At 43.9% G+C, this 11,485-nt stretch overlaps 2 protein-coding genes across 2 annotated transcripts; one reads left to right on the top strand and one right to left on the bottom strand.

Moving 5' to 3' along the window:
• Nucleotides 1-234: 234 nt before the first annotated feature.
• On the top strand, nucleotides 235-910 carry LAJ45_04869 (uncharacterized protein; the record flags this gene model as incomplete). The annotated part of the gene is made up of 3 exons (XM_046114445.1): nucleotides 235-427; nucleotides 625-802; nucleotides 877-910. 3 exons carry the CDS (start codon nucleotides 235-237, stop codon nucleotides 908-910), a joined length of 405 nt encoding a protein of 134 aa, XP_045972471.1.
• Nucleotides 911-8,612: 7,702 nt separating this feature from the next.
• Nucleotides 8,613-11,051, bottom strand: LAJ45_04868 (uncharacterized protein; the record flags this gene model as incomplete). Its single annotated transcript, XM_046114444.1, has 1 exon — nucleotides 8,613-11,051. The coding sequence occupies one exon, from the start codon at nucleotides 11,049-11,051 to the stop codon at nucleotides 8,613-8,615; it is 2,439 nt and encodes an 812-aa protein (XP_045972470.1).
• Nucleotides 11,052-11,485: the final 434 nt, after the last annotated feature.

Below are 11,485 nucleotides of genomic sequence, written 5' to 3'. Positions count from 1 at the left end.
GGTGGTATCAAAAAGGATCGATGGTCATCATATGTTAAGGACTGTGTTCGGTAAGTTTATGAGCAGTTCTGGGATGCCCCAAGTAAAGGCTTGATCAAGTTCCATAATCAGTCCACCTGAGATTCAATAGCTTTATTGAACTGTTGGTGGAACAGGCCTTGTATGATAAATCTGTCTGACAAACATAGTATCCTGAAGCCAGGGGGGTGGTTACAGCTCGTTGAAATTTATCCCATGGTCCAGTCTGACAACGGTATGATCGACGACAATCACATCCTTCGTCAGGTCAGCAAGAATTACTTCAGCTCCATCGAAGATACCAAGGATCCGCGAGCCCCTTTGAAGCTGGATTCCATGATGAGGGAGGCGGGATTAGTTGAGCTGGGAAGCAGAATGGTTCAATTGCATTTGAATGGATGGTCAAATGGTTAGTTACCCGTCTCATCTTTTCGTCATCAGCTACTGTTACAAATTATGAGCAGTTGCTGTGTCTTAGCGTGGAAATAAGCATAAGGACGTCAATGGACCGAAATAATCGGGACTGACAACGTTTGGTGCGCACGGATACATTTTATCCAACTATTTTTCACTGTAACTTACTGACTCTTTAATCGCAACCATCAGTCGAGCGTGATCGCCTGATTGGCGAGAAATATGGCGAGGTCTTCAAGGACTGCATTGAAGGTCTACTTCAAATCCCATTCAAGGATAAATTTGGAATGTCCATAAATGAAGTTAGGGTCATGGCCGCGCGATTTCGACAGGAGGTGGATAACAAGAGCCTCAAGCCATATTTTGGACTGTAAGTCTTTGTCAATACCCCAAAAGCAAGCACTAAAGACGAGAAGAGTTTATAGTTGACCATTGCCTCTCTAGGTACATCTCGATCGGACGCAAACCCAATCCATAGCAGTACAGTTCCAGAAGGGGCTTTCAAAAGAGAAAGGGCTCACTTCGACCTACACCCATCATGAAATTTCAAATCAGTGACAGCGATAAGAAAAGCAGCCTGGTGAAAATTAACATAGGCATAGGGATACAAGTATACGGGTGCTTGAAGAATTTTGGAGTTACGGGGTATACAATGGATTGGAGGAGCTATTCAATAGACATGCGGTCATATTGACATGCGAGTTTTGTAGGGTGCAGTCATTTTAATTTTCTTTTTTTTTATCTCAAGCGAGTGGTTTTGTCGCGAACTTCTAAGGCGCTGCACTTCGGAAGATATTATCCTTCCACCACCCATTTCGAATTCCGAATTTGTCGAGATGACTGTTTTCCAAATCATTTATTCATATTCAATTTAATTTTTCTTTCCATATTTATTTCAGCAGGAAGGGTACGGATGTCGTGATATCTCCCAGTTTCCCATGGCGGGAGTTTCCGAGATGTTTCGAGGAAATGTTTCTTAAGATGTTTCCGAAGATGTTTCCGAGAGATGTTTCCGAAATGTCCCGCAGATCGTTACAGCCGGCGGATGAATGTATCAAACTTTGTTTTGTTTTTCTCGTTCATATTCTTGAATTCGATGCTTGCTGAAAATAAGTTGCAGGTTGAAATTGCTGCTGTCGTATGCTAGTTCCAAACAGACCCGTTGCAATCAACCAATCCGAACCAACCGGCCAATAGTACGCTCTTTCTCATCAGCTATGCCACCATTCCAGGACCCACCAACCAGGCGTTATGTTCCTAACGACAAAGATAATTATCTAGAAACAAACAAACGCATCAGCAGATATCTCCCACGATGCACTCGTCCTCCAGATATCCCTCGGTCTCAGCCGAGGGGGAAGGATATGCACAAATCATCTGTTTCAGCTGGAGGAAAATGGATCAGTTTTCCCATAGATCTAGGAGTTCAATTGCATCCGTTTCTTGGATTTGAAAATTATCCCATTCTTTTTTCCTGATGTTTTGTTTGTATTTTCGTTTGTGTTGATTCCGTGATGTGCTGACAACGAAGGAAGGGAGAAAAAAGAAGGGGTGCTTTCGTTGTGGACCAAGTACATGTATGTACACCACCGGTCCATTCAATAGCCTGGGTGAGCAGCGAGCAGCATACGCTGCGCAGAGTTGGCTAACTTTGCAGAAAGCTACCTGGCGTTTAGCCGAACGCGGTCTGCTGCGTCTATATCAAGGATAGCAAACATAGGCGAAGAAAATCACATGACTCTCTTTTCACAGCGAGTTATGTAAGCTCACGGTTCTATGTCTGCCAGGAATTTGTGTGCACTCACCATATTCTCCTGACTTTGCTTATGTATTGCCATGGCAGAAAACTCAGAGAGCAACTGGAATAACAATAGGCGGCCAGCTTAAGAAAGAGAGGAGGGAGGAGTGGGAAGCTGCAAATTGGATGGTAAGAGGAGGGAGTACGTACCTCTTAGCTGGTTGTTACTTGCTTGCTTAGGCTACTATCTGGCCAGCTAGCTGTCTGTGGGGTCTGTAACCATTTCCATTCAGGAAGTGACGGCGAGGCATGGTAGCGAGGAGGGCCCATGCTGTTCAATGTCGTGGTGCTTAGAATGGGGGAAAAACTAACGATGAGATATCAAACAAAGACAGGTGTGCACGGGAGAAATCTGATATTTGCGAGGCAGGAGGTGCCGATACATTGCCAATAAGACTCCGATCTAGATGTGGTTCCATGACCATGGGATCTTTGCAAGCAGCTCACGGGCCATCTTCCCGTTGGTATGCACCGCCGTGCTTTAACAGGTTTTTCTGCCCTTTCTGCCTTTCTGCCCTGCAGTCAATGCTAACTCTTGCACTTCTCCTCCCCCCCCTCCTGCTCCTCCCCCTCCTGCTCCTCCTGCTCCTGCTTCTCCTCCTGATCCTCCTGATCCTCCTACTTACTCTCCGATAGCCTCTTGGCCTATAGATATTTGAACCGACGATAAACGGGCGGGAAATTGCGTCTGAAAAATGCATGCTCTTTCCCTACTTCTGGTAAGGATTCGCACAACGGGAACCAGAGATAACCAAACCGTATTCAGTTTCCATTTCCGTGGGCCAATATTCTCCATGGTGTGTGCCTGCATAAAATCGAAGACGACGTTGTGATTTCCATTGTTCGTCCGCAGTGATTTTACAGCTCACAAGTAGCATTCTGATCGAAACTGGCTGTCACACTGTTAAATGCATAAAGAAAACAACGAAAGCTACTGGTCACTCCTAAAATTAATGCTAGTGATTGGTGAATCTGGATTCCGGCGACGACTAGAAGTAGCGTCACGTATAAAAACTCTGATTCTATTGGTGCACGAATATGACGAGATTTCTGTGGGGGGCATTTACAGTCCGAGCGAGAATTCTTCTGGGCCTAGACACGTTAGGTCAAGTAGCCCTCAAACCCCACTTATCAACAAAAATAACGTTCTGATAGCCCCCCACCCCAGGAGAAGCGCCTACAACAATTGAGAACATTATCATGGACTCTCACTCGTAAGGAAGCATTTATATCCTCTTTCTATCTTTATAAAATGTGTATACTGAAAGACACCCCGACAATTTACCCCTTATTCTCGGGTTTTCGGCATTCTTATTAACCGAATCGAAGGCTCTAAGCGCAACTTGCGCAATTACAATATGGGTTGGTAAGATGATTTTTGTCATATGGTAAAGATTTTTGTCATATGGTAGTGGAATTGTGGGCTCGAGCGCACCTGTCTCTCTAAACTCACGATACCCCACGGTTACAAGAGGAAGATTTGAAAAAGGAACGACCGACACGATCCTAGCTTTGGCAGTATTGTGGTCTGTGCTCACAAGTCGATCATGTGATCTCTAGGCCCAATCTCTTGGGGCAGGTGGCTTCCCGCACATCTCGCGAATCATATCTTGAGAAAGAGGACTCAAACAACCCTTCAATAATGTTTCTCAAGCAAGTATGATCTTACAGCGTACGGCACGCTGCATGGTATGAGAAGGTTTCTCACTGATGCTTAATTTGGTCGTATGAGACATTGTCTGGGACCTTCCGTGTACTCCCTTAGTTTTCAGGAAACATTATGATTTCAGCAACAATACAAATACGGTACACGTGTGTATGGCGATACAAGGCGTGTAGAAATATTTATCTGAATGCTTTAAAACGTTGGTCAATGACTGGCCGTAACGCTTGTGGCTTTTGTGCAATTTCATCTAAACCAGCGCCTAGAGGCTGACCAAAACAATGTCCCTGGAATCTCTCTGCTGAAAACTTGGAAGAATATTTCTCATGTCTGAGTCAATGAATCGTCATCATCTAGAGAGGTGAAATAACAAGACATATATCATCATCGCTGAGAGGCGTCTGTTTGATCAATAAACATACTCCCCGATGCCATCCCTGTTAGCCGAATATTGAACAGGGTTTATGAAATAAATGCATCACATATCATTTCATGCGTTGGCGCGTTAAGGAAATCCATCGATATGCAAAAGTAGATGCCTATCGATAGCTAGGCAGTGATGCCCCATTTCTACAAACCCGAGAAGGTAGAGTAGACCATACATCGGGACAAATTTCTAAGAGGAAGCTCGGATTCGTATATCATTAACGCCGGAATTCCGCTGACTGTCTTGTTTTGTAGGCAGTGAGCCGCCGCTGCAGACCGCTCCAGGATACTAATGCAAGTCTCAGACAACGTACACTTTTGCAAAAAGGGGGCTTTCCTGCTTTCAACGACATATCTAACAAGCTACACACCCAGGAAAGTTCATTATTTATGAGTTATCTATCAATAATACGCCAGAATTTTCCCCTCAGTAAATTCAACGTGTGTGACTTTCGCAGAAATTAAATGGAACGGCCCTCGACAATGTGGTCTAAATAAGGTGCGGCGTTCTGAATCAGGTGATCCGAATTCAGCCTTGTCTAGTTCAACGGGATCGATGCGTCTCAAAGTTAGAGACGGTTGACGGGGCAGAAAAGACACATCAAATAAAAATTATGCAGCCAAGAGATTCAACCATTCAACCATCAACGGGTTACCTACTCTAGAAACGTATTCAAGGAGGACAGCAGCTTTCCTGTTCTGCCGTGTCCTTTGGAAAATAGACACGTCAGCTCAGCTCTGAAAACTGGGTGAGCTGTTTTGATGATACATGTACTAACTTACCTACATGTACATGTATTTCTTGAGGTTGTACGTGCATTCATGTATGTACACTGAGAGAACGCACGATAGCATCGGTAATGTGTGGATGACTACTTCTGGCCTCCCGCTGCGTGTATATATATTGGTCGATAGAGCTAAGTACCTACATATCTAAATGTCCAAATCCAACAGCACAGCGGTACAATTCACCGTCGATCACTACTCTACCCTGTTGATGAACAAGGGAGTTAAGTCGCTAGAGATTAATAGTATTTCATATCTTGGCAATGTATTTCTTGCCATACGGAGATATCACTTCGCTCCCCGTTAGCCAGCCAATAGACACTTGGTGTAGTTACATACATGACTAACCAAGAGACGGTTAACGACTGTAGATTTCTACAGGGTAGGGTTTAATTGTTGATAGTTGGCCCGTGGCCGCAACATTTTAGAATTAGAATCTCATTGTCAATAGTTCTACCCGACAGAAGTATGTACATACCTACAATAAACTTAACTAACTGATACCCCAAGCCTTTAGGAAACTGAATTTGGCTGGGAAGTTGTACCTCAAGACGATTGAAATCAAGGCGAGTCAATGCGGATTTAACCAATTAAAGCTAGGCGAATATTATTATTCCTGGGATTTTGCGCTATGCCGGAAAATGTCAAAGGTAACAAATTTTATCCACCCCAATACTCGCTGCGATTGGGTTACGTTGTTTCCCCTGCGCTTGTTGGTTATGCATGTATGATTGAGAAAATTTTCCACAACGTGCAACCGATCGCGATGCAAAAAGCAAGGAAAGTAGAAAAAATAATTTCTATTAACGGCACATACCCATCAATAACGAAACACGATGAATCGTTTGAATCGAGAGGCTCAGCCTTTTGTATTTGCCGAGGACTATTTGTAATATATCCAAAGATTGTGGATGGTCACTCAGCGTCGTCTTATAATTAGTCGAGTGATCCAAGATGATCCTTGGCCAATAGTTCCCGGTTTTCTCCGGCCTCGTCCCTGGACATACTACAATCCCTTGGGGCTTTAGTGTGTGGGGGTCGAAGTGGACACACAGTATAAAAACAAAACAAAAACCCGAGAAACGGAGTCGTGGGACAGGTTCCCGGTCCTGCATTTGTACCATGGTCCTGGGTCCCGGGTACCAGGGTTTGACGGGCGAAACGCTCCTCGCATCGCAGATGTCATCGCTAAGGTGCAGTGGGTTATGGGTACATACATACATGCCTCAACGCTTGGAATCCTGGGGGGCATTCCCCCTTTGGCGGTGTTTTGTGAGACATGCACCCCATCCAACCCAACCCCCTCCTCACCCTACCTCCTTATTACTCCCTCCACCCCGGAGCCCGGGGGTAAGGTATGCCGGGGCGGCTGATGGGCACGCAAGGAATTGAATTGATATGTGACCCGGAAGAATTCTCAATGGGGGAGAGGGATTAGAGTACTACCGGCTGGATGTTACTGGACACCTCGTGTCCTTACACAGTGATGGCCCCCACGACCCTCTACCGTATTGTGTCTGAATGGCGTGCTCCAAGGCACCACATCCTCTGGGGTGTCCATTCCGGGAACACGGATCGGGGACTGGAAAAGTCAAAATCGCCGTGATGGAGGTAGTTAATTATGATACTTGCCCGCGAGACTACATCAGAATAATCGACCTGGTGAGAAATATCCGTGACGTCGAGTTACGCCACATTTTGGATTTGACCAAATGACCATCAGATACACACAAGGCCCCGAGGAGGATTAAGTCGGGCATTCAAGTTTTGCGGGAGCGTGAGTTTCTATGAACCTTCCGCTATAGACTCGGCACCTCGACATTTTAATCATGTGATATCACTCGCAAGATAATAAGGATTATTTTTTCTATGACAAACACCTAACCAAAAATATGTTTCACAGCCCCTACACGGGAAATATGGAATGGCAATCTTACTTAACTATTTCGCAAAGAGTGGCATACAAGCATTCAAAGTTTAGATCAAATTTGCTAGCCAGTGGATTCCCGGGCACTACGCGGGTTTGAATGTCATCGATTCACGGAGAAATTTAAGTTCAAATTTACGAGAATATAAAGTAGAATACTTCATCAATTGATTAATACTCTCTAGACATGTGTACCACTGAATTAATAGAATAGGTCACATCACCGCCGGGTCAGCTGGATGCTTCCGACGATATTTTCTTTTTAATCAATACAGACAATTTCAGTACTGATACACACAATAAAAAAAAAAGAGTCTCGAGACTTTATTTTCTTAGACGGTACGAGAGAAGAGGAGACCTGTAGGTGGGCAAGACAATTAGTCCCAAAACATCTCGTAACATTGAAAAATGTTGAAAAATGGAGCGTTTTCCGGGCGGAGGGTCTGGTACATAAATTGACACGTGCAAATATCGAATCTATATAAATTCTAACCTTAATTTAAAGTTTAATCCCGATACTACGAGACCACATTATTTAAGTTGGCGTGTAGTTGAAACTTGGAACCCGTGATTTTAGAGGTGACAAGGAGCTGTAGTCTCGAGACTTTGTACGATACCTACACTAGGTCTCTTCAGTCACATTAAAGGCCTCTCTTCCCAGATATAAGACAAGGCGCGCGAAATCTAGGGAATGAAGTCCCGCCTTGTTTTGTGCTATGTGCATCCCTAGACCATTACGTGCACCCAAGTATGTACTGTACATACAGCCACTCTGCAAAAGTGTTCGTGATTCCGATTTCAGAGTGAGACATTTCTCCATATGTAACCGCGGCGGACCATCAAGAACCCCCCAAGAGAAGACTTTCCCAGCACAGCAACCACAATTGATCCTTTGGAGAGCTGAATTTTTGTATAGTTGTTAAATAGTAGATAAATAACAATAATTTGACATTTAATATCTTGTGTACCAACCCGCCGTGAAAAGGTTGTTGCGCGCGCGGCGTTGCGACGCCGCGCCTGACGCTCAAGACTGGCATCGTACTGTACAAATCGGGGCTCTTCTAATCACTGGTCTCACAATTCATTAGCTACACACAGTATAGTATTACGAATTGAAGCAAACCAATTAACTTGAAAATTGCACAAGACTGTTGGGGTAATTTCTCTAGCTATGGTCTTTCGTATACTTAAAACCCTCTTATAAGCTAAGACCTCTTAAACATATAGCTATAATTTGCGCTAGTTGAAACTCTGTATTAGTTCTAAACAGGGTACTGTATATCTGTATTTTCAAGCGGCAATTCATGTTCTGCCCTGGTTCAGATGTTACATCATTTATTTAAACTTAATTGTCTCTATGCTATTCAATGACGCACTTTAAACCATTCCTCTCCTATTGCGTAATGTAACTGGCATCTTTCATGACTAATGTATAAAAGCATTTGGTATTTCTTTCCCAACGATCTACTTTTAAGTAAGAAAAAAAGCAGGCAAACAAAGCTTTTGAATCTGAGATATAAGCTTATGAGAAATTATCAAGACTATCTTGATAATACGAATTGTCTTTCATCGACGCAAGGCTAAAAATCCTCTGACTCTGAGCAGGACTCTAGACCCGAACATGAACTCCCCGAAGGGGCATATCCACGGTATGCACACTTTAGGCCTTTCGAGGTTTTATGGATATCTACATCTACCCCAATTGAATTCAAGAGAAACCCAAGTCTTTCCCTAAGATCGGGGCTGGCCGCCAGTGCTTGCACAAGTGAAATAATCGGTTTTTCCAAACTCCCTTCTGCCCCGAGCCCTCCTGCCACGTTGGTCATTTCTGCGCGCTGCTCGGCGGTGATATCCCCCGTAAGATTCTCAGGTGCATACTCGATATGGTATGGCCTGTTGAACTTAGTATCATTGTACCCAGTTTGCATACGAGGGGCCGGGAGTGGATCGATTTGTTTGCCCGACCATTCATGCTGCGCTGAATTACTCCTTAAGTTGTAATGGGTTACTGGCCTTATATTATTTTTGTGTCCAGTTGCGAATAGATCCTTGGTTTCTGTGTCTTCACGATATTCGCTGTCACTAGATTTAGTTTCATAGCTGAGATTCGCACCATCATTCTCTGTGGCCATTTTCGGTGTCCTTTTAAATCCGTTAGTCAAGTGAAGATTTTTATCCATGTCTCCCATCATAGAGTTTGCCTTCGAGTTGCGATCTCCAGTTTTGCTATCCATTACGTCAATGGCAGAGGTACTTTGACCATATGCATATGAACCAACGCCTTCGACACTTCTCGAAGCTAGAATTGGCATAAGAGGCTTGTCCTCTTTTCTCACAGTGGTAGCGTTACTTAACGTTTGTTCGGTATTGCTATCGCTGACAAAGAGGTTGACGATTTTTCGGGCGAGGTTTTCTTTATCATTTTGGGCGGCGCTTCCGTGGCTCCCCATACCATCAAAAAAACCCTCGAGGTATCCCTGAAGGTTTCCCACTTTCTGTAAAACTTCAATGGTCCTATCGTACTTTTGATAAGCCCCTGCCATGATTGAATCGCACCTCCTGCGTTGATGGTCGATAGTTTGCAGTGCCTTTTCGGTTTCCATTAATACAACTTCCTGGAGTTTAGTTCGGATTTCATCTCCGATAGAAGCCCTCTCGATGATTGTTACCTCTCCTGACATCACTCGGTCGAACATTGAAGTAATTTGGGAGAATATTGGATTATCTGTGATTTCCTTCGTATCGGGAATGTTTAAATCTAAACTGGTCGGCTGGGCTGCAACCGGAGTCTTTACTGGAGCTTGATCTTTGTGTGTTCCATTGGTAATAGGAATATCGTCGTGTATCGTGGCCTTCGCTAGGGAGTTAATTATAACTGGTGTCTTGACGTCCATCGGCCGCGGGGCCTCTCTCTCATGAGATTTTTTGATTGGAGACCTCTCAGTGGAGATTAGCTTATCATCCAATTCCCTTATGATAGCTGCCGGTCTCTCGCTAGGAGAAGTATAATCCTGATAGGATTCTAGGATCCGCTTGATCGTTTTATTAACCTCCTTTTTTGGGACAACAAAAACATCTTTATGGTTATCGAAATGATAATACTGCTCGTCGTTTGGATTAGACGGGAGCTCGCCCTTAAAATGTAATTGAGACATCTTGCTACCCAGCCTTGCAAGTTCCCTGGCATACTCCATATATTCGGGTATCCCATTAAATTCGACATTGACACATGTCAATTCTTCAAGGCAATTTCTATCGGCGTAAGTCTTGCGGTATTTGAGGAACAACATCACATTCTGTTTCATGGGGAGTAGCTTCAGGTTTTGGAAATCCTTATTACCCTCCAACTCCTTGCTCTTGATTTTCACGAAGGGGGAGAATCTCTCCCAGGTATATTTATCGCTTGTGATAAGCTGGATTGTTGGAGCTGTCTCAGACGGAGGCATCTGGTTTACAATTCTGAGTGCCATGATCATGGCGAAGAGACCAATATCTTCTCGTGGATCCCAGTAACTAGGCTTGTACGGGCGCCAAATGTTGAAAGGTGTGCATATGTTGGTATAGACTGCAACACCTCCTTTGGTGCTACTCAAATGTGATGCTGTGTATATTTCGAGACGAGTATTCGGCTTATCTGGCCAGATAGTGCGGTTGATGCAAGACTTACTCAACTGCAGTCCATTGTTGTTTCTCTTGTAAAAGAGGAAAGAGTACACATTGATGAAATCCTGACCAAGAATGAGGTCCACCGCACCACCTGTCTCTCCGAAGAAATCAACTAGCTCACTAGAAGATACAGATTCAACTTCAGGGAGCTTGAATTGGTAATCAGAGATGGTGAACTTCAACCCGCTTTTTCCATTAAAATCTTGAAACTTGGTCTTGCTGCGTATAACCCAAGTTGTGTGGAATCCTTCATCGATGTAGTATGCAGCAACAACAGGAGGCTTGATAGACAGGTTTACATACTCTCGAGGAGCACTCTTGAAAAGAGCTACTTGACGAGTGGTAGGTTTCATCCTAAACTGGTATGAGTCAGTACATGATAAAGAAGTAGACAAAATAACGATGATAAATATACCTAAGACCAGGGACGTAGCAAAGCTTTAACGAGTGGTCACTAATTGGCGGTTTAGTGAGATGGGAATGGAGTGATAATGTTATTGTTGTTGATGAGGATCGATGATGATTAAAAACAAGCGTATGGAGATGTGTTTAAGTATAGATGTACTTAGGACACTTCTAAGCTAATTCTGCCGCTACTTAAGTCAGACATACATGTATGTCTCAACTTTCGAACAACTGGCTCGAAGTGTAAAATTTAGCGCGCATTGGACTCAATGTAGGTGGCGATACGTACGCGTAAGCCTTCTGGCGAGTGGAATGGTTTTATAATTACAGTACACCCCCACCCGTAATCGTATCTGCATAAACTTCGATGAGAAGACAAAAA

The sequence above is a fragment of the Morchella importuna genome, assembly GCF_003444635.1.
Source record: "Morchella importuna strain M04M26 chromosome Unknown Morimp01GS012, whole genome shotgun sequence".
NCBI lineage: Eukaryota > Fungi > Ascomycota > Pezizomycetes > Pezizales > Morchellaceae > Morchella > Morchella importuna.
This window is presented reverse-complemented; position numbering and strand designations above follow the sequence as displayed.